At 43.3% G+C, this 23,045-nt stretch overlaps 2 protein-coding genes across 2 annotated transcripts; both read right to left on the bottom strand.

Moving 5' to 3' along the window:
- Positions 1-3,237: 3,237 nt before the first annotated feature.
- On the bottom strand, positions 3,238-11,016 carry ruvbl2 (RuvB-like AAA ATPase 2). Its single transcript, XM_018741909.2, has 15 exons — positions 10,949-11,016; positions 9,772-9,826; positions 9,390-9,445; positions 9,148-9,289; positions 8,921-9,050; positions 8,414-8,480; positions 6,806-6,912; positions 6,573-6,666; positions 6,344-6,467; positions 6,141-6,235; positions 5,642-5,760; positions 5,428-5,547; positions 4,735-4,864; positions 3,435-3,549; positions 3,238-3,268 (listed from the first exon to the last, which is right to left on the bottom strand). The coding sequence occupies exons 1-15, from the start codon at positions 10,958-10,960 to the stop codon at positions 3,243-3,245; spliced, it is 1,392 nt and encodes a 463-aa protein (XP_018597425.1). The 5' UTR covers positions 10,961-11,016; the 3' UTR covers positions 3,238-3,242.
- A 1,937-nt stretch (positions 11,017-12,953) lies between these two features.
- ftr83 (finTRIM family, member 83) lies at positions 12,954-20,580 on the bottom strand. The gene is made up of 7 exons (XM_018741801.2): positions 19,957-20,580; positions 19,262-19,357; positions 18,727-18,960; positions 17,615-17,774; positions 17,387-17,443; positions 16,608-16,673; positions 12,954-13,724 (listed from the first exon to the last, which is right to left on the bottom strand). The coding sequence occupies exons 1-7, from the start codon at positions 20,530-20,532 to the stop codon at positions 13,198-13,200; spliced, it is 1,716 nt and encodes a 571-aa protein (XP_018597317.1). The 5' UTR covers positions 20,533-20,580; the 3' UTR covers positions 12,954-13,197.
- Positions 20,581-23,045: the final 2,465 nt, after the last annotated feature.

The following is a 23,045-nucleotide window of genomic DNA, read 5'->3' as shown; positions in this document are numbered from 1 at the left end:
TAACGGGCAGTTTTGAGTTACGGCCCTAATCTGTGAAACGAAACCCAGCGGGTTTCATCAACGGACTCCCTGTTCTTTCCTCCCTCCCGTTTAGAGGCCAACACTGGCTCCTCTCTGTAAGAGTCAAAGCCCTTTGGCCTCACGCACCATCTCCGTTGCTCAATCCCCATCTTTAACAGTCTGCCTCTGTTCCTCTCGGGTTATTATTTTTACACACAAAGCCCATTAGGCGAGCCTGAGCTCTGAAAGCACACGGCGGCGGAGACGTCTTTTCCAGTCATAGGGAGGTTCCTGTAAAAACTATTTACTCAGGTTATGGCACAAAACAACCGTGACCCGTAAACGACCAGCGCGCCCATATCATTTACTCTCACACCTTATCACGAAAATTCTTGACAACATTCTGCTTGCACGAGCTGCCCGAGAAGTTATTTAAACTGAGCGAAAGAGAAGACATGGGAATAAAACACGCAGGGCAAGAGGCCTCCTCGGGGAGTCATTCACACAAGTGTCCACTTTTACTTTGATTTCAGTCTCAATAATATCACACGGACAGATGGGCGTCAGAGGTCTTGGTCTGTTACGGCTCAAAACATTTCCTTACGTTTACCTTCATTCATTTAGCAGCCGCTTTCCTCCAAAGCGACATACATCTCATAGAAAATATAATGTGTACATTAGCAGAAAGAGACTTGGATGCATGATTCTAAAGTACATCTGATTTGTTACGTTCCACTGTATGAACCAATGTTCATCACACGAGTAGCTGCATGAAGGTTGATCCAAATAACCCACAATTCCTAATCACATTTTTTAAATTAAACATTTACATTACAGGTGTAACTGTGTGAAAGTCTATCTGTTATTCAGCAGTTATGATCTCAGTGTTATAGGGCCTGAATATATTCCTATTACATGAATTTGAAAGATCATGGGAGAAGTGAGGTTTAAGACCCTTCTTAAATGTAGAAAGAGATTCAGCAGTTCTGAGTGAGGGTGGGAGGTCATTCCACCACATCGGAGCCAGAAGCAAAAACCTTTATGCTTTACCTTTCGGACCTTTCGTTCCTTTAAGGTGATTTGCATTAAACCGCACAACAGAATTGACTAATAACAATAAAACTCCTGAGAAGAATTCATAAAGCATTTTTTTCCTAATAATTTGAAAGGAAGGAATGACTTTCTCACATTAATAATGTCAGACTCCTCATATATCATTTTTGTAAAAAAGAAAAAAATAATACTACCATTACTGCCACAATAAATTAATTAAATGACTAGCTTGTATCCCACAGCGACAGCTCTGAAAAATAGGAACGCACACGCACATACACACACACCGACACAGCCATCTGGTGGTGCTTTACAGTACTGTTTGCTCCATGAGGAACACAATAATTCATCCATCCCCAAGAACCTGACATGAATTTCCATTGGAGATATGCAATGGAAATCAATTTAAAAAACAAAGACAAAAATGTAAGAAAGAATTCATATTCATAACCTTCATAATTCATACAACAGTGAAATTAGATGCTCAAACTTCTTAAATTACATTATTCAGTTATATTTTAAATGTACTACATACATAATAGGTCCATTAACCATTGATAAATGAAATATTTACCTGCAGAAACTCAAGGTTTCTTTTGCAGAGGGCAAGTCAGAGTTCTGAAGAGGGACGGTATGTTCATTGCTCATCTAAATACACAAAGCTAGAGTTCCTTTGGAATCACGGGTGTCATCAACAAAACCCTCCTGCGTGAGATTCTTACATTTACATTTATTTACGCTTAATAGTCACTTGCCATCTCATTTTCAGCAGGTGCATAGAAATTAAAGTATTACATTTATTTATTTAGCCGATGCTTTTTCTCCAAAGCGACTTAAAATGTCAAGGTTAAAATTATTTACCCATTGATACAGCTGGGTAATTCATATGGAGCAGTTTAGGGTAAGTACCTTGCTCAAGGGTACTACAGCCAGAGGTGAGGATCAAACATGCAACCTTTGGATGCAAGGGCAGTAGCTCTAACCACTAAGCTACCAGCTGATTCTTATGAGTTTACCTGACAAAACCCAACGAGAGTCTGTTAATACGGCCAGTTCACATGTTTTTACTACACAATTTAATTATGAGATTTTGAATCTGTGCTCTGCACTCACATAACAGGGTCCTATAAAACATTTGAATGTTGAATATGCAAATGTTTCATTAAGACAGGCTAGCAATAATAATTTTGGGAAAAACAGAAAATACACGGGTGTTGTTGTCCAGGAACCTAGTTTTTCCCTTAAGAAATACCGGTATTTCTCCCTCATAACACGATTAAACGGAAAGAATTAATCCTGTTATAAAAAGAAAGGGTGTAACATGATAAGCAGAGCAACAAATTTATAGAGCATGAACTTTTGTCACTGAGATCTGGAGATCCCATTCTGAAGGGTTTCTACACTTCTTGCATTTAGTGTTTAATTCTGATCAGCTTAAACACAGCTGCCCAAATTGATGATTATAAAGAAGCATTTATAAAGTTTGTATAATACTTTTAGTGGTCAAAGATCACAAAACTAGAACAGAAATTGGATGTAATTATAGCTTTGAAGCACCAGGTGTTACTTCCCCCCCCCCCCATTATTTTCATGTGCTTTATCGTTTATTTCCATTAGATATTTTTCGTACAATCCTGTAATTTAATTTTTAATAGGAGGTTTTAGTATATTCCTGCATTTTATGCTCTCCACCACTAACCCCATTTTCCCCCAAACGGTAACATTTACTATAGAAATTATCATGACGACAATGAACTCAAACTTGATAAGCCAAAATAATTACACAGATTTAAATTTTGCCATTTTTTTGCCATTTATTTTTTGTACATTATTGGAGAGCAATATTATTTAGAAAGTTTGTTTAAAGAAATGAAATTTCATTGAAATAAAGTGTTGCCTTTGCAATTAAAATTCCCCAGAAGAAACTGTGGCGGTAAAACACATCACAAAGACTTTCTTTTGCCTGATAACCCGATGGAGAAATAGCCCATTATGAACAGCTACTTAAAACGGTCATTTTTCCAGGTTCAAATGAAAATACAGCTTAATACATTTTAAACTGTTCAGAACAATACACTGACATAATATGGACGTTACAACGTGCTGCGCTTGAAGTTGTGTAACAAAAAAAAAAAAAAAAAAAACTTCACAGAAACAAGAAATATAAAAACATCTATCAATCCGTCACGTTAGGAGGTGTCCATCTGAGCTGCCTCTGAAACACAAGAATATGTTCGTTATTAAAAATTTACACGAATCATCTGAAGTTGACTGACGAAAGCAGACACCAATTTCCCCAGTTATCCCATTAAGTATGTTTGACTTGCCCAGTCAAATAAGTAACCTCACACATTTTACACGAGAAACAGTAAAGCACTCACGTGTCTCATTAAAGAGGAAGGAGTCCTGGTACTCTTTCATGTACTGCGAGGACCGAGACTCGTCCAGGAAGAGCGAGTACACCCGCTTAATGTCCTCCACCTGTACCTCGGTGCCCTGGACAAAGCAGAAGACGAGGACTTTGTGGTCATTCACCTGAGGCCAGACTTTACAGCGGAATCCATAGGAACACCGAGGACTTGTGAAGTGACCTGGAGATCTCTTGAAAGCTGCACAACAACCGTGCTACCTACGGGCTGGCTTGTTCCACCTAAAACCACTGGTTGAAATAACACAATACAGAAAACTTGTTCCTCTTTTATAATTTTTTGGCTGGGATTTTTATGATTTAATTGCAGACATGCTTTGTACTAGGGGTTGTACAGACTAGGCGACTAGTCAATATGTTGACTGCTCTGCGATGACGCTTTTAGCTTGACGTCGACTAGTCACTGATCACGTGATTGACACTAACAACATGAATACCTCCAAGATGACAACAGGCGAGGAGCCTGGTGGGTCATTGCAGCAAACCAGCAGCGGTTCATCAAGTGAATGGAAATACCTCACTAAAGATGAAGCCTGTGCTACTATCACTTGCAAAAGTACAAGTGCAATGCACACTCATCTGAAAACGCATCCGCTAACACTAGCGGAAGAACGATCCAAATCCTCTCGACAGCAGTCAATTAGCGACTTCAAATGCCCTGCTGTAAAAGATAAAAGACGGCTGTAGATCACGTGACAGTGGGCAAGCCTTCATCCAGCCCACGCAGATGCCCTCATCTTCTTACACACAAACCAGGATCAAAAAGTAAAAACTGTGACTATGACAGCAAGTAGGCTTACAGGCTAGATCGTCAACGAGTTTTGTTTTCCTCCCCAAGTTTTATACTGTTATTTCTTTTGCATCAGTCATTTTTCTTTGGCACTTAAATAGGAGCTGTAGCATAAGCATACAAGTGTTATTGTTGCTGCTGAATTGCAACCCATTTTATATATATATATAGCATATTTACGAGCTGTCTGTTGTCTGCATATGCATTCAGTTTGAGAATACAGATTGTCGACTGTTGCAAAGCATTCCCTTCGCTTGTGTTTTTTATTCATGACATCATCAGCAAGAAGTCAATGTCAACCTCAACCTTTGAAGCAAGTATTGTACCCGAATTAACCTTATGAGTGTTTTTGAACCGCTTAGTACACTTGAGTGAAGTACTTAAGTCAGTCTGCAAGATAAAAAGAAATTAAGGGTCTGAAGAGGTGTGGGCAGTCTGCAGAGTACAGCGGACTGGTACGTACCCCTCGCTTGCGGCAAACCACGCCTGCAGTGCTGATCAGCTGGATGGCATAGCGGAGGGAGGTCTCCAGCCCGATGCGGGTCAGAACCGTGAGTGCCTCCTCGCTGAGTTCAACATCTTCTTCTTCATACCTGGAACAACAGGGAAAAAAAGAGCTTACAAATCAGATGAAAAGCGCAGATTGACCAGATTCTTATATTTATAGCCTAACCAAACAGGCTGTTTGAGAGACCCACTTTGTTGTTTCAGCTGATGGGCTTGTTTAAAGTAATCTTTACATCTAGATCTGCACAACTTACAGAAAATTAGCCTCAGGAGAATTTGAAACCAAAAGTCCCACAATATAGCCTCTGAATCTTACCATTTAAAATTTAAACCGTATGTAGTAAGATTTAACATAAGCGTGACTTTTAAAGCTCCTACAGATTACTACTGGGATTTTGTTTGGTTTAGTAAAGTATTCAAAGTACCTGTTGTACCCTCAGGCCTATCTATGCAGAACAGCACCATCCAGTGGTCACACCTGGTTTTACCTAAAGTCATTTAAGGCTAAAAATACTGGTGTTTGAGTACTTCCCTTAGATGATTTCACATGGAAAGGCACAAAATTAAGCACAAAAATATCTGAAACCACAAGGGTGCTACCAGCATACTAATTCTGAGTAGGACTCATTTAAACAGAGATAACTCCTACCGGATTTTGAGGATTTGGCGGGTCTCCTTTTCACTGTAAGGGGATGTGGCAATGATGATCAGGCGATCGAGCAGGTCGATGGGGATGCCGTGTGGACTCTGGTAGTTGGTCCCACGGATCCTGAGAATATGCACGATTAGGGGGGGGGGGCACAAACACAGGACACTTTTTGCTGGGGAACATTTTCTAATAATAACACCACCCAAAACCATACCTGGTGATGCCTCTGTTGGTGGCCATAATTAAAACAGGCGACAGGTCGCTCTCCAAGGCACGGTTCAGGAAGGAGAAGCACTCCATGTCCAGCATGTGCACCTCGTCAATGAAGAGCACCTGAAACAAAAATAAAAACAGCCCTTAAATATCAAGCTGGTCAGAAAGAAGTATTTTAAATTAGGTAAATGGGCTTGTAGATAATGGTTGATGGTTTCAGGTGCAAGACAAACCCTGCAGAAAACTGCTGAAAATTGAATATGAACTGTTAGTAGGTAAAGGCAAAAAGGCCAAACTAAAACATTTAAAAGTAACATTTAACCATTTATGTGTTGATTTCATAAAATCTCTGGTTCATCTTGTGTAAAAAGTGGATCTTCCCAGAATGCATGTTTTAATGATGTCACGAAGGAAATATTATATACACACACACACACACACACACACACACACACACACACAAGTATATACAGTATTTATATTAGAGTATGGGAACTGACCCCTGGAATAATCTCAGCCTTTCCCTCCTCTCTCCACTCCGAAACCTTGGCATTGATCTGCTCGCGGACCTCTGACTTGATCTCCCCAGTGTCACCTGTCACACAGGACAACAGTCACACATTCAGTCACCAGTGGTTCTACCAACACCCTCCACTCATCAACTGGCAATGACTGGTTTTTAAGAGGACAAAGTGGAACAAACCAGAAAAGAGGGCAAGGAAGCCTTGCGTGCGGCTGTTGATAACGTCTATCTCATGAAGGGAGACTGTGTGGACGACCTCCTTACGCTTCTGCAGCTCCCCCTCGGGACACTGGACAAACTGCGTCTGGAACGGGAGGGCAACATGTTGTGCATGACAAGGACTCCGTAAACGGGGTAGACGGCTGAAAACAGTCTGGATTAAATACACAGCGTGCAACAAGAGGCCAACCTGCGCTCCCATAGCGTCGTAATCTCTGGCTCTGGTGAAGGAACGACCAAGTTTGTTGATCTTGCCTGTGGCCTTATCAATCGTGATCACATCCCTGAAGATGTTCCAGAAAAAAAAAAAAGAAAAAAAAAAAAATCACCATTACTGTCCAAGCAAACTTCCCTGTAGCAGTTCAGTAATGATTACTCAATTAACAGAATTCATTGGATGACAGCAACTCATCTTTCACTTACCCTGCCTGCACACGCTCTTTACTGAGACTCTCAATCATTTTGCTGCCCAGATCATAAATAGTCTCCATTTCTGTAGTTTTCAGGGTCAGTTTGCCCACCTTGGTACCCTAAAAAGCAGAAAACAGTTGGCAATCCTCTTAATGCAGTTTAAGAAAGTCTATGAACAGCAAATGTGGTTGCATGTACAGCCATTAAGATGAATTCTGAATGTGAGGAGGTTGCATTACAACCATTTCTTATGGTGTTTCTTATAAAGGGTGACACATTAAAAAAAATGAATTAAAGTACCAGAATAAAATGTATTTTATGCATGACACAGACACCACAATAATTTATTTCTAACAAAAAATCTAGCTTGTCTTTTAATATTGTCTTTTCATTCATTATCAACAGCATGTTCTCATGTGCCGCTGCAGCAGTGCAGAGTGTAGCTCGTAAGCATAGGTCCTAAAGCAGGGTTCACCCTGACGGGAGATATTTTAATAATTGGGGTTGTGGACATTTATAATACAAAGACATGCCTATATCTTTCAACAGTAAAGCTCACAAACACTGTGCTGTTAGAGGTGTTGTGTGGCTATACCACTGAATTTCTGAACCCCAGTGCTGCTACAGTGTCCTTGATCATGGTACTTATCCTGAATAAACGAGTGAAAATCATCATGCTGTGTAAATTGGCAAATAATTGTAAAGAGCTTAACACTAACTTACTTTGGAGATAAGCATGAGCTAAATAAATGTGCTGTTTCAGTTATGTGGAATGATGGTGTTGATTGTCAATACCATAAGTGTGATACAAAGAAATTCTCCCACGCTGCCTTGCACTACATTAAATTGTGGTGAGTACCTGCTCAGAACTGATAACCAGGGACTGAAGTTGTGTTGTTGGGAATCTGATACAGGATGACTAAATATGGTTGTACTGTTGGTTTCATTTACTTCTAATCTATTGCATGCAAAATGTATAAGGAAGTGGAAAAAAAAAAAAAAAAGATTAATAGGCAAAAAAGCCGTTGTACTGAATCATACTATGTTCTCGGTTCTGGGTTCGTTGTGGTGGAATGACCTTCCCCTGTCACTCAGGACTGCGGAAACTGTTTTCAAGAAGGATCTGAAAACCCACCTTTTCCAGATCCGCTTCACCCAAGATCTCTCCAGCTCCTCTATGGTACAACTGTTCACGCATCGTAACTCCAGAAGCATCCCCAGATACAACCTTTATTCAGCCATTACTCTGGTATTGTACTGCTCATTTGTGTGTCTTATAATATTTAATAAAAAAAAATTTAAAAATTGGTGTGAGTACCGGGATTTGTCTATCTTATGTCTTATGCACCTACTTGAACGATGAACCTCGGTGCAGCAAGTGGTAGGGAACAAACTAGGTTTGCTTGAGACTTTCATGTCTGCAGCTATGTCTACCTCTCTCAATGTAATGCATAAACTGTACTTTCGCTGAGATGTACGTCGCTTTGGAATGAATAAATGTAAATGTAAATATACTATATACATTTTCAAAAGCTGTTGAAGCAACACTTCGCTGCACAAGACCCCTGTTACATGAGTGCCGAGTGCCTGTTTACACTGATACCAAATGTGAAAACATACCGTTCCTGTTGCAGGCCTGTCAATCTGAATCTCCACAACTTCTCCCTCAATTATTTCAGTCTCTTCCCTGCAAAGACAGAATTCTAAATGTAAGTTAAGGCTATTATGCTTTACAGGACAGTATAAAAACACTGCAGACAGAACTGTGAAACACTGAGCTTTGAAGCCGAATTATCTCAGTTTTTTACAACTATTAATTTGTTGCTTTTCTCCAAAGTGACTTACAATGTTAAAACTACTTACAATTATTTGCACATTTATACAGCCAGTAATTTTACTGGAACAATTTGTTTATGGCCAAGTATCTTGCTCAAGGGTTCTACACCTGGAGGTGGGATTTGAACCTGCAACCTTTGTGTCCAAAGGCAGTTGCTCCACACTATCAAACCCCATCTCAAGGATTCATAAAAACGGCTTTTTATGACATGCACAAACCATCAAATTATAACTGGTTTTAATTTGGTTGAGCACAAGGTCCGCTCCTCAATCAAAGGGTCACACACTCACTTGATCCTCACTCCAATGGCCTTGCGAAAAGCCTGGCTGAGGGCTTCCGTCTTGCTCATCTCGAGAGAAAAGATCTCACTTCCAGCAATTGCAGTAAAAGGCGTGTCCTGGCCAAGCGACTGAGCAATGCCTGGCAAAACAAGGCAGGACCATGGATCCATTAACAATGGTAAGGAACGACTGTAAAGCAAAAGCCCACAAAAAGGTGAAATAACTAAGCTGGTTACCCATAGCGATGGCTGTTTTTCCTGTTCCAGGCTGTCCTGCGATCAGTACGGCCCGACCTGCAATGTGGCCATCCTTGATCATTTCCAGGATTATACCAGCAGCCCGGCGAGCGGCCAACTGGCCCACCATGCCCTGGCAAACCTGTGACACATGGGCGCTTTAGTCACACAGTGCACAGTAGAGCAAAATCGCAACTGACCAAGCGTGCGACAAGTGCGAGCTTTCAGCAGCTAAGGCTTACCTGCCGCGGTTCTAAGGCATCATCCAATCCAAGGCCCCTGATATGAGAATGGGCTCCTTCATAGAAAAAAGAAAAAAAAAAATGCTGACTTCATTACTCTTCCATCAATGAAAGGAAGTCAGCAAAACATTTAAAAAAGAAGAAAAAAAAAACAAAAACAACCAAGCTGCAGATGTTACCAAGTGGAGGTTGTCTGACTGAACAGGTTTTTAGAGCAGTCTACAGTAAACTAGTAGCGATCAAGTGCAGCGGTGTAAAAGCTGCTCACTTTCCAGTCACACAAAGTCAATGCTCTTTAATAATGATCTTGAGTCTGAGCACAGAGTTAACAATCAATATAATCAACACCAGTGACATGCAACCAACACCCCCAAGTTCTCACCAATCCTCTCGATCCTGGTGATGTCCCGCACCTCCGGAACTTTAGTCGCCGTCATCTTTACATGGAGAAATAGCAACAAACATATAATTTCAAATAACTTTTTTTTAATGGTCATGGACAGGGCAGCAGGTGGCGTTTAGAGCTGATCAAGAGTAATCTGGAGGTTTCAGGTTTGAATCCTACTCATGCCATAATACCTTCGACCAAAGTCTTCACTCTGAATTCCTCCAGTAAGAATTACCCTGCTGTACAAACGGCTAAATCGTGGTAAATCGATTACACAACACGGTTAGAAAGCCTGAAAGCGGTCAGCTAAAATAACAATATTATTATCTAAAAAAAGAGAACATTTTTGATGCCCAGTAAATAAATAGTGTCCTAAAACATCCATGCATTTCACGGACTCTTGTTCTCCGACACGTTTGTGGCTCCGCGAGCCGTTGCCATAGTGACAGTCGCCACTCAACACGGTTTAGTGCCACGGAACCGCGGATCCACTGCGGGTATAAAAGCCACACATTTAAAGGCAAATTCGTGGTTTAAAAACGTTCAATTATGCGGAGTTAGGCAGGAGAAATTAAGACCCCAACACTGACAGAACAGAAGGCGTGTTGTACAGCCAGGAAGCAAAGCTCTAACAATACACAAACATATCGATGGTTTCTTATTTTTAAATTGCATTTCATATGATTAGTTAGACAACAGAGCAAATCTACAAGATTCGCATTTAAAAAAATTCTTGAAAAAACCGCCCGTCCATCACACAACTGATCAGACTTCTTCTGAGTTGCAGTGGTGAATTGGTTTTTATCATGCCGAATAATATCCAACTAGTAAACTGAACCACAACAAACCACGCTACACGCGTGACTAGATTCATATATAATTAGATTTGATACATAAAGTGAGCAAACTATAAACGTGTATTAATTATTCCAGCAGAGTAACCACAACGAAAATTAGCTCGGTTGCTAACTGTGCTAACCTCTTCATTCATCACCGTGTTCTTGTATTCCCTAGGCTAATTACACTATATTAAAATGCGCAATTCGTCGTTAGAAATTCAAAAACATACAGTAACACAATAAACTCCGAACTGCTACCTTTAAAATATACAGTGAGAAGTAAACAAATAAAAGTCTTTCTCGCGTCACTACGCCGCACACGCGCGCCTCACCTGAGCCGCCATGTTTTTCAAAACGAAGCGGCCGTTCCCCTGTGTGCGCTGTACAAACCCCTCCGACTGGAAACACCACCCGGAAACGTAGTCGCTCTGAACATCCGGGCATTCTTTCTTCCTGCACGCCCTTAGGTGCTTCCTGCTTCAATTAGAAAGCTTCCAGTTAGTGTACATTACTTATTCATAACTTGTATACGAAGGACATGTACATTTTTAAGATAGAAACCGATGTTTAAAAGCTTTACAAAGCTCATACAAAAAGATATTTTTTCTGGTCTTTTACCAAGATTGGAGAATCTTTGATGTAACCAACTGCGGGAGTGAAGGCCTTGAGGAAATGTCTTTTGTCCCCTTTGAACCTTGAGCAGAACCACACACACATACACAGTCAGAATCCACTTGTCCCAAACAGGGGTTGCAGCAAACCAGAGCCCAACCTGGCGGTACAGGGCTGGAGGGGGAGGGGACACACCCAGGACAGGACACTAGGCCCTCACAAGGCACCCCAAGTAGGACTTGAACCCCACACCCACTGGAGAGCAGACCTTGGCCAAACCCGCTATGCCACCACACCACCACATCCCCTGGGCAGAACTAGATACGATTTTTTTCAGGCTTTTTGGGAAACATTGCAGTCCTATATAAAGTTCTCAGTAATGATTTTGCGCGTCTCGTATACGCTGACCTTACAACACCCATGAATGTGCTCAATAAATGAATAAAAATACTGCTTTTACTCTATGCAGACTTATTAAATATCAGTTTTCCACGACAGTTGCTGCGGATATGTTTGAACACCTAATTTCTAGGAGCCGTCGTAACACAATTTTTGAAGAGATTTCAAGGAAAATCCATACGCTTAAAATAAAATACAGACTTAGTTTTCCATATTAAAACATACATCGACGCCTTGTCCGGCGCAGGATCGTGTTTCTCCTGAGCCTATCCTGGAATCGTATCAGCAGGAGGCAGGGTACACCCTGGATAGCATAGCAGTCTATTACAGGGCAATCGCACACACTCATTCACTCGCACCTACGCACTCCGCAGGCCGTTCTGAGTCAACACATGAGTGGCATATTTTCATCTCATTTTGAATTTTTTACTCTTAGAAGTTTGACCCCCCCAAGGGCTCGCAAGGACTTACTGATTACTCTGTGTGTCCTAGAGGTTCAACCTAAGGGTAGTTTTGTTTTGCTTTCCTACTCGTAAGTGTTATTTTTCAAGTGGAGTCAATGGACACCCTGTTTCAATGTTCTGGAAACTCTCGTTGCGAAGTCATGTTTTTTTCACGGCTTTTGAAAATGCGTCCAGAGGAGCAGATAACTGCGGCGTAACGTGGCAGAAACTCCACCGGGAACAGCGCACTCAAAGAATTAAAAGAGGACCTTCGCTGCAGTAACCCTAACTGTGATGAGTAGTAAGACAAGATCTCTTATAGCAGTTTGTAAAATCACTGCTGTTTTCTTGGGAGATTTTCAACCAGATCCGTCTGTGTCTAGTTTTCTTTTGATTGTCAGTAATACAATTGCGAACAAGGAACAACAGAGACAAGTTTCATAATCCTGAGCAGTGAATTTATTGACAGCTTTTCAGATTTTCAGTTATTTCATTCAGTTCAGAGGTATAACAAAGCTCATCATCATATATTTACAGAACATTTACTGTTTCAGATTGTTTCACAGTATATTATCAAAGTAATTCATTTATTTTTTGTGTAATATGCTATAGATTGTTATTGCCGAGAGGCAGTCAGCTGGAAATGTGATTCAGGAAAAAACACACACACACACACATGTTCAGAACCGCTTGTCCCTTACGGGGTCACAGGGAACCGGAGCCTACCCGGCAACACAGGGCGGAAGGCCAGAGGGGGAAGGGGACGCACCCAGGACGGGACGCCAGTCCGCCACAAGGCACCCCAAGCGGGACTCGAACCCCAGACCCACCGGAGAGTAGGACTGGGGTCCAACCCACTGCGCCACCGCACCCCCTCCAGGAAAAAACAATATATTAAAATGCCCATCACCATAACAAATTTATTACTTTTTCCATAATGTCTACATTTGGCAGGATAGGTCACCATCACATTAATGAAGATAATCACAAATAGCTGTACAGATTTTTCCCATGAGTTCAGGAAAAATTCAATTGGGATTTTCATTCTGAATCAAATGATGTAACATATGTGCTTCCCTCAGTGGTACAAAAAGTTATTTTACAAAGAAAACAGTTTAACAGTGTACTCAGAGTTGGCATATAGTGATTGAAGATTCATACCAGACCCAAAACCCAGCATACAGGGTCTCACTAAAAGAAGCCTGGAACCTGTGGATGAGGGACATGGTGTCAGAGACACTGTAGAAGGACAGGGTGCCGCCGGAGGGGTCCAGGAAGACGCCGATGCGGGAGGAGTAAGGGGCGTTGATCTCGATTTGATCCTTGTTGTGGCGAGCGGAGTAGCTGGAATCAGAGCAGAAGAGGCTCCAGGACTTGCGGTTGTACCCGATGCGGGATCCATCCCCATAGCCCGTCCTCTTGATGCTCTTGTAGGTGACGCCGATGGAGGCGCCTTCTCCGCTCCAGTCCACCTCCCAGTAGTAACAGCCCCCGGAGAGTTGCTCCTTGCACAGCACCTGGGGCAGGCAGTCGAACCTGTGGGAGCTCTCGCTATATGACTGGGGTTCCTTCTTCAAGGTCGCCTTCCTATTCCCCCTGGACAGATGCAGTTGTCTGTAGGCTGTGCTTGGGTCCAGTGTGAGCTGACAGGCATCTACATCGAGGGAGAGGTGGACAGAATAGGGTGATCATTTGGATTAGATGTGGACAGAATGTGGGCAGTCCATACAAATGTAGAGTATGCGTTTGGGTCCGTGTTTTCCACTTTATTACTGTATGCAGGTCAGTTTCATTAGCTACCCTGTATAGTATATGAATTCAGACATTTTTTGTGTCTTTATAATTGAGAGTGATCTGTCTGAGATCACCAAACCATGAAACTCAATTCAAAAAGACAGCTAATACACCAAACTTACTATGTTTGGTATAGATGTTGAAAGGGTTTCAGTCCCTAAGAAAAGTACACATACTTTTTCAAGGTCTAAAATATCTGTTTTCATTAACTATGAATGTCTATATTTCATACCTTGACTCTAATGCCACAGGACTGACACAAAAAATGGGAATTAAGGAAGCTGAACCATATTTGTGGGATCCATAATTCTAACTCTGGGTTATCCTCTTTCTTTCTGAATTGTTAATTGTATTATTGTGAAGAGACTTCATGCAGTGGAGTAATAAAAGCAATCAATGAAGGAAAAACGTCTACTTGGTTTCTAAGGTAGAAAAACTCATTACCAGCGTATTTTTGAAGTACTTTAAGGAGTCCCTGAAGTGTTAATCGTGTAAGCATAAAGGCGGAAAAGGAAAACACCAGTACCCAAGTCACTCTTTCCACCTCAAAGTTGCATGTAGTTATTGAACCAAAAATAATTTTTTAAAAATGGGAAGCTAATTATGTGTGAGAAAGGTTTTATTGTGTTAAACGTGATGACACCTTCCCTCCACCAGGTCTACCCACGCATGCGATTGCGACACCTGGAAACGTCACCTGCCTCTTGCCTACAGTTTTCCTGGATCGGCAAGTCAAAGCTGATGAGAGACGTGCAGCAAGTCACTGCCGTATGGACGAGAGCGGTGATCTGGAATGCCAGAAGTGCCAAAAAACTCAGAACTAACTGGGACTCACTTTGCTTTGCCTTCATATGTGCACTGGCTTTGAATGACAAAGTCTATTTTTTGCATGCCACTTGTTTACCTTCACACCTGGTTGGTGGACTCACTCATTTGCAAGTCACCTGAACAGTCTGGACTATGAAAGCAGCCATGGGCAAATCACTAAAAAATGGTGGGGTAAACTTGCCCAGCACCGTATTTGATCATTGCTGCATTGTGAAGATCCCATGAGTCGAAGCTAACATGCAGATATTAAGAACCAGCAATGTGGAAAGAATTTAACTTTCTCATTCCATTCTTAGCAAAGAGATCTTCATCATGTTGTCATTTTTACATTTCATGTTACATTTATTTATTTAGCACACACTTTTCTCCAAAGGTCGGGGGGATGAGGGTGCAGCGGATTTGGCCGGGTCCTGCTTTCTGGTGGGTCTGGGGTTTGAGTCCTGCTTGGGGTGCCTTGCGATGGACTGGCATCCCATTCTGGGTGTGTCCCCTCCCCCTCCAGCCTTATGCCCTGTGCTGGCGGGTTGGGCTCCGGCTCCCCGCGACCCCACTTGGGCAAGTGGTTTTTGGAAGTGTGTGTGTGTTTTCTCCAAAGCGACTTCCAATGGACTCTATGTAGTGTTATGAGCCCACACACCTTATTCACCACGGTGACTTACACTGCAAGATACACTACTTACACTGGGTCACTCATCCATACATCAGTGGAACACACACACTCTCTCTGTCACTCACACACTATGGATGAACCTGAACAGCATGTCTTTGGAGTGTGGGAGGAAACCAGAGCACCCGGAGGAAACCCACGCAGACACGGGGAGAACATGCAAACTGAACAGACTGAGCGGGGATCAAACCCACATCCTCTCACACCGCCCAGGCGCTGTGAGACAGCAACGCTACTCGCTGTGCCTCCGTTTCTCCCACAGTTATTAGAAGAGGTTTCCATTTCTTTATGCTTAATAATTAAGTGCAATCTCATTTTCAGAAGGTGCATAGAAATGAAAGTATTACATTTACTCGTTTAGCTGACGCTTTTCTTGAAAGTAAGGAACAATGTTATACTACCTACCATTTTTTACCCATTTATAGAGCTGGGTAATTCTTCGTGATGCAATTCTTCATAAGTACCTTGCTCAAGGGTACCGCAGTAGCATGTGGGAATCGAACCGGTGACATTCAGAAACGCTCTATCCGCTACACTCTGCATGTTCTCCCTGTGTCTGTGTGTGTTTCCCCCCATAGTCTAAATACATGTGTTTCAGGGACACTTGCGGCTAAATTGACTGTAATGTGTCCGTGTGTCAATAGCAGGGGGGTGATTGCAGGGGGTTTCCTGCACTGTATCTAACACTATAAATTACCTTGGACAAAGGTGTCAGCTTAGTACTGCATAATAATCATTGTACATCGCTTTGAAGAAAAGCGTCTGCCCAATGAAAAAAGGTGAAAGCAAATAAGTTTTCTGAAATACAAAATACTTGTAATGTGTTCAGCAAAAAGCCAAGGGGGGGTTAATCAGAAAATGTGGTTTGACAATAGGGTCTTTTTTTTTTATCATTCTAAATCATTTTTAAATAAGAATTGTATTGTTCCACTGCATGGGCTAATCTTAATAAGGAATGCGGTGAGCACAGTAACTCCCATGTCTGCACCGTGTTTTCTTTCGGCCAGAAAGCCAGATCAAATTTCAAAGAATTTTTTCTTTGCCCTTATCTTTTGGACTGAGCAGCAAGGACAATGGGGGGTCGGGGGGGGGGGGAGTTTGTCAAGCATGCAGCATTGCAAAACTTAATGAAGGGCACCAGGACTTCAGCGTTTCCATGTTTGACCCCTTAAACCATTCCTTACTTCATGATTCCTCCTGTCAGCTGCTTGACATATTAGAGCAGTTTAAAAGAAGAACGAAACTCACATTTTAAAAACTCTTCTCTTTGTCTCGGCTCCTGAGCTGGAGTTCTGTACAGCGTGGCTCCGTTTGCTGGGGACGCAAGCAAAGCGGAGATGCTGATGAGAACATGGGTCGGCGAAGAAATTCTTAAAATGTTTTTCATGCTAAACCGTTCCGCTCATTTCTAGCTGGAGTTAAAAAAAAAAAAAAAAAAACTCAGAATCCGTGTCCTCAAATCAGAGTGATTTCACATGAAGTGCAAACCGGGTGTGTTTCATGAAGGACTCGAACAAGGCAAACAAAATGAACCACCCTAATAATTTTTTCACCCTAATCAGTGAATGCAAAGAAAGAAGAAAAGAACTGTGTGCACACCAGTCCCTAACTGGTAAAGAGCTCCTGACGGCCCTTAGAGGAGGGCAACATGCTGATAAAATTGTTTGCATAATTCTGATAGCATTGAACAGACTCATTCGTAATCTCAGTTAGGTGACTCCCAGCCCGTACGTACATTAAAATATTACAGTCAGACTGTGCGAAAGCCAAGATGGAGCCTTGGCATGTCACAAAATGCCCTTAAATGCATTGGCTATGATATTGGTATTGGTATCGCTTATCGATTATCCCAAACGCCACAGTAGCAGCTGTAGTTGTGGCGAACACAAAGGAGCGAGGGGTCAAAATGCCAGTACACGACGTTGATGAAGATACGCTGATTGCATCTACGTTGCGTGTATTCGTTAATATCCACGTGCATCGCCGGTAGTGAAGCAAAATGCGGTGCGGGATTCCGATTCGCTTACATTTCGTAGTCCGTCTTCTTTTGCGATCATCCAGTTGGCAGAATGGCATCTTATTCACTGAAATTAGAATACGAATCCGTTGAATGCCGTCGCCGCCGAGCATTAACGGCACGGCTGAGACGGCGAGCACCATATATGAATTCAGTAATGCAACGTGAGAAATTACTACGGGGTTACTAAACACAGCTACATCCAAGAGGACGGAGATGAATTCCATTCTCCTCCCACCTGTTTTGGCCACTTTGACCAGCTCCTCATTTGTGTACTCATTCAGATGGACCTTCATTTCAGAAACAGCCTTGGTCACCGTCCCGAAAGAGAAGTAGGGGTTTACGGTGACGCTGGGCAGCTCCTCGGCTTCGGTCTGAGCTACAAGCATCTGGAAGTTCTGCAGAAGAGAACCAGCATTTGTGAGCGAAAGTCCAAAATGTAAGGTATGTGTAATGTATTCGACTTGACGGAAAGCTCTGGATAAGGTCACGCCGTCTTCCGTTAGCGAGTGCTTTTTCTCAGTGGCCTAGTCTTGGCAAAATCATTGCCAGCCTGCTTTATCTCATGTACAGCACATTCCCAGCCACTTGCCCCCACTAATCCTGGCCTAAAGAGAAGAGATGTGTACTTTTCCCATACTCCTCCCCCGAACTATTTTACATGCTCCCCACTGAAACCGCAATTTTACAAACACTGATTCATAGCTCGGGATGCAGGAGTGCGAGGACTGAATGGTGAACAGGCACCGCCCTTTATTACAAGTTAACAGTAACAGGAACAGACTTATTAGGCAACAAAAAATACCTTTCTGATGATGGTATGGAAAAAAGGCTAGTTATTATTCCATATTTAGCAAGGAAATATATTTTATTGCTACTGTTTACACCAGAAATTCCCTCTGTAAACACATGGATGATGGAATTATTTTTCTTTCTTCTACTAGAAAGGTAGAATTTGAGCCACATGATCACACCCACAAAATGTTATAAAATTCCCCCCTTGTTTTATGTACACTGGCGTGTCTGCAATTTCTCGTGTGCTGCTCTGTTGTTAATTAAAAAATAAATGATAAATTCCCTGACAAATTTAAAGCACCGGTTTCGGAAACAACGCCATTCCGCAGCGGCTTTCCCGGCTGCAGGCTGAAGCAAGTGATCTGGCTGAACACCTTTACTGGCTAAACAGTCAGGGGCCCAGATTGTTTTTTGTGTAGCCGGTGCTTGAATCGGATTATAAATACGTAAAGGTAGGACTACTCAGTCAGTGGACACCGGAGCACGTTCCAACACTGTATGCTGTATGGCAGAGGCGGCTTCAGCAACCATCCGTGTCACGGGTCTCAGGGTCACCTGAATGAAGTGTATGTGGTCCTCTGTGCGAGAGAGCTGCGTTAACTCGGCATCCCTCTTCTTCAGGTCGGCGATCTCCTGGCTCAGCCGCTCCATGTGGCCCTCGGCACTGTTGGTGGCCGCCCTCTTATTGGAGGAGATGAGCTTGGTCATCTCAGCTTGCATTCGCTCGATGGAACGCAGCATGTCACCGAACAGCTTCTCGCTCTCCTGCAGGGCTCTCTGGGCCGAGCTCTACGTGGGGGAGCAAGGGCTCGTGAGCAGGAGGGCGGACAGTTCCCCGTTCGGGAGTCTGTATAGAGCTATTGATGTGATACTATAACTGAGAGTAATTTCAGGTATGACATTAAGTGGCGGTAATATGATGGTTGTCTTTTATACACATGTATAAACTGAAGAAGAGTGAATTATGGTTCATTACAACTGACTGATTTGATCTAAATAAACATTGAGCACATAGTGTATTCCTAAAAGGAGCAATTGAAATAGAATGAGAAAAAAAGCGGAAAACAGTGATTTGAGCACCATGCCTTACTTTGAGAGCCTCCACGGCCTGTTTCAATTCCTCCATCTGCTTCACTCTCTCGTGGATCTTCTGCTGCACTTCTGCTTGTGTGGCACCCAGGAGGTTCTGAGCAGGAAAAAGGATTGGACCGGTTATACCGAGGATCTCGAACACCTCAGCAGCAAAACGCAATGGTTTCGAAGGTGGAAAAGCGACAAAAAAGATGTGTAATAGGAGGTGTCTGTCTCACACACAAACACACACTCGTGTGCACGCACACTCACGTAGAGCTCAACAGCTTTTTAAATGTTAAGCCATAGAAAGCACAGGCAATGTGAAAAAGTCCATGACAACACCTAATTCTCAAACCATCACTAGTTCCTCACCCCACCAGGTGAAAACTTTTTTGAAGTATTTACAACACCTGGTCACTTTCTACAGTGCTTACACACACACGGCAGGACGCCAGTCCGTCACAAGGCACCCCAAGCAGGACTCGAACCCCACATCCACCAGAAAGCAGACCCCGGCCAAACCCGCCGCGCCCCCGCGCCCCCTACAGTGCTCACGCCTTTGTAAAAATGTACCGCATCACATAGCATCATTGGATTTGCGTCTCATAAAGGTTCTCCACAGGTGCAGCATATTTCCACTCGCTTTCCGATAACCTGTAAGGCATCCATTGCCTGCTACGTTAGTTCTCCGTGTGTGAGACGTGCTCAAACCTGTTTCTCCTGCCTCTCCTGCTCAGCTGACACCATGTCGTGGCCCTTGTGCTCCTTGACTGTACACAGGACACAGATGCACATCTGGTCCGTTCGGCAGTAGAGCTCCAAGCCTTTCTGATGCTGCGGGCAGATTTGGCGGTCCAAGTGGCCGATCTCGTCCACCAGCTTGTGCCGCTTGAACGTGCTGGACTCAAAGTGGGGCTTTAGGTGCTTTTCGCAGTAATGTGCCAGGCACATCAGGCAAGACTTGACCGCCTTGTGCTTCCTGCCTATGCAAATGTCACAACCTACGTCTTGGGGCCCGGCGTAGTTGTAGTCAGGCTCCGGAGGTGGAGGTGGGTAGGTTTCCGAGGTCCGGTGCCCTGTGGAGTATCTGGAGCTCTGGAGCCGACGCGGCGTCGGTCTCTTGCTATAGGCGACTCGGCACTGGGGGCAGACGTAGGTCCCCGTGTGGTCTACATGGTCCCAGTAGGTATTCAGGCAGATGGAGCAGAAGACATGTCCACAGGGAATGGACACGGGATCCCTCAGGTCCTCCTTGCACAGGTAGCAGAGGTTGTGATCCGAAGACATGACCGCGTACCCGCACTTGTCCCCAAGGACACAAGAATCAGCAGCCGGTTAGGTTGGGCAGAAACTGACGCAAGACTGCCAAGGCAGCAATTTATACTGAGTAAACAGGGAGGGAGGTTTTTTTTTTTTTTTTTCTGGAGGATAAACTGGTTGAGCAGAAACTGGTAAATGAAGTGGGCGGTCCCTACTCCGGACATAGGAGAAATTCATTTCTGCCATAGACCAGAAGTACAGGGAGGAAAGAATGAATGAAATGTACGATCTCAGGACTTTGCTTTTCACTATAGTTAGTCAACACTGCACGAGAAGATGAACCACAGAGGTGTGTGTGGTTTGCACTGCGAAAAACACACACACACACACACACACACACCTTCTGAAACGCTTGTCCCATACAGGGTCGCAGGGAACCGGAGCCTAACCCAGCAGCTCAGGGCATAAGGCTGGAGGGGGAGGGGACACACCCAGGACAGGACACCAGTCCATCGCAAGGCACCCCAAGTGGAATTCGAACCCCAGACCCACCAGAGAGCAGGACCCGGTCCAACCCACTGCACCACCGCACCCCCACTGCGAAATGCAAGGAGGTCTAAACTAAATACGAGGAGTCCGGCCTCGGCGAGGAACCGTGGATTGCCAAATGTAGCACTGACAGGCATGATGGTATGAATTACTGTTGCTGTATAAAATTTTTAATTTCAGTTATTTTAGCTCTTTATGGACAATGGGTAATTTCACAGTTTTATTGACAAATTATAAACTAATCTTGCAATCTTGCTGAAAACGACAATGAAAATGCAATGAAAAATGTGATGAATGTGAAATGAAAAAGGAAAAGTGAAATTACATCAAAAAAATGTACAAAACGCACCAAATATTTCTTGGTTTCATACAATACAATACATCGAAATGTCCTATATAGAAATAGTTTCCAGTATGCATGAAATTCTGAGTAGAAGCTTGTTTGAGAATTTGTGAATCTCACATAATAGATGTCACATATTACAGCTTCAAGGAGAGGCGCTGCACAGCACTTAAACTCAAATGCATCGGCTACAAAGTGTCTTCAGTATAATTTAATTACGTTAACATTCTGAGCTCTATACTAAGGTTTTGGACCTTTTTCTTTCAAGTTGGGTGGCACGGTGGCACAGCGAGTAGCGCTGCTGTCTCACAGTGCCTGGTTGGTGTGGGTTTGATCCCTGCTCAGTCTGTGTGGAGTTTGCATGTTTTCCCTGTGTCTGTGTAGGTTTCCTCTGGGTGCTCTGGTTTCCTCCCATGCTCCAAAGACATGCTGTTCAGGTTCCCCCATAGTGTGTGAGTAACAGAGAGAGTGTGTTCCATGGATGAGTGACCCAGTGTAAGTTACTGCGGTGAATGAGGTGTGTGGGCTGGTAACACTACATAGAGTTCACTGGAAGTTGCTTTGGGTAAAAGTGTCTGCTAAATGAATAAATGTAAGTTTGCACTATGGAATTCTGAGGTGGTAGCACAGACTATAATAAAAGCTGTTTCATTCTCTATAAAAGAAGCAACAGCTCAGATCACCAGAAAGCAGAACAACCTTTCATTGAGGAAGAGCGATATATTCTGTCAACAGCAGCCCCCACTCAGACAGTAAGTAGACGGTGGACGAGTCTGGAAGATGGATAAGCGGCTCAGACCATAAACATTAGAGCGCCTTGAACTCTCAGTCCAAACAGAAAGAAGCCCAACTGGAAGACAATAACAGCTTTAAGACACTTAATGCTATATACAGAGGCCAGCTGGGTACAAATATACGGTTTTATTTCCGAGCAGCCTTCTATTTGTTCTTCATGAAGGTCTTGCAGCCCTCAGGGTCTTCAGAGCAAACCTGCTGTTTTGTTTAGCATGCACGTGACCTGATTTAACTCGCGAGAAGCCGCTGACTACAAGCAGGAGCTGGTCTGCTGCACGGCTTCTGCTCCGATGCCGCTGGTAGGCCAAGATCGTTGAAGTGCAGGAAAAAACAGCAAGAGTTTCCGATTAGACTCAGCAACCCAACTGAAAGGAGGGAGGGACACTCAGGAATCTGGCTGAGTGTCAGGAAAGAGCTTGAAATTGATATACATTCCATACCGTTGATGGTGGGCGGCAAACTTTTACTTCTCATCATACTGCTCTTCTCCGCAAAATTTCAGGTTTCCTTCACACCATCATTTTACTCTCGTATTTCACTGTGATCACAAAGGAGCATGTAAGCATTCAACACCAAGCATCTCCACTTATCTGGCAGATATGGAAAACATGGAGATCTAAGATCTAGAATGTGGTCAAGCCAGATAGGTGAGATAACAGGGTGGTCAAGATGACTTCTGAATTCCATTGTGAAAAGCACAGTAAATTCTGCTTATTTACGACTGGCTTACAGAAAACCTTCGAACCCCTGTTTGCGCTCTACACCTACGTAGGAGGACGAGCCTGAATCGCTCGATTTTGGCAGGCTCACGCTCGGACGCCTTTTGCCGAACATAAACATGAATTCGGAGAAG

Source organism: Scleropages formosus, chromosome 25 (genome assembly GCF_900964775.1).
Source record: "Scleropages formosus chromosome 25, fSclFor1.1, whole genome shotgun sequence".
Taxonomy (NCBI): Eukaryota; Metazoa; Chordata; class Actinopteri; order Osteoglossiformes; family Osteoglossidae; genus Scleropages; species Scleropages formosus.
This window is presented reverse-complemented; position numbering and strand designations above follow the sequence as displayed.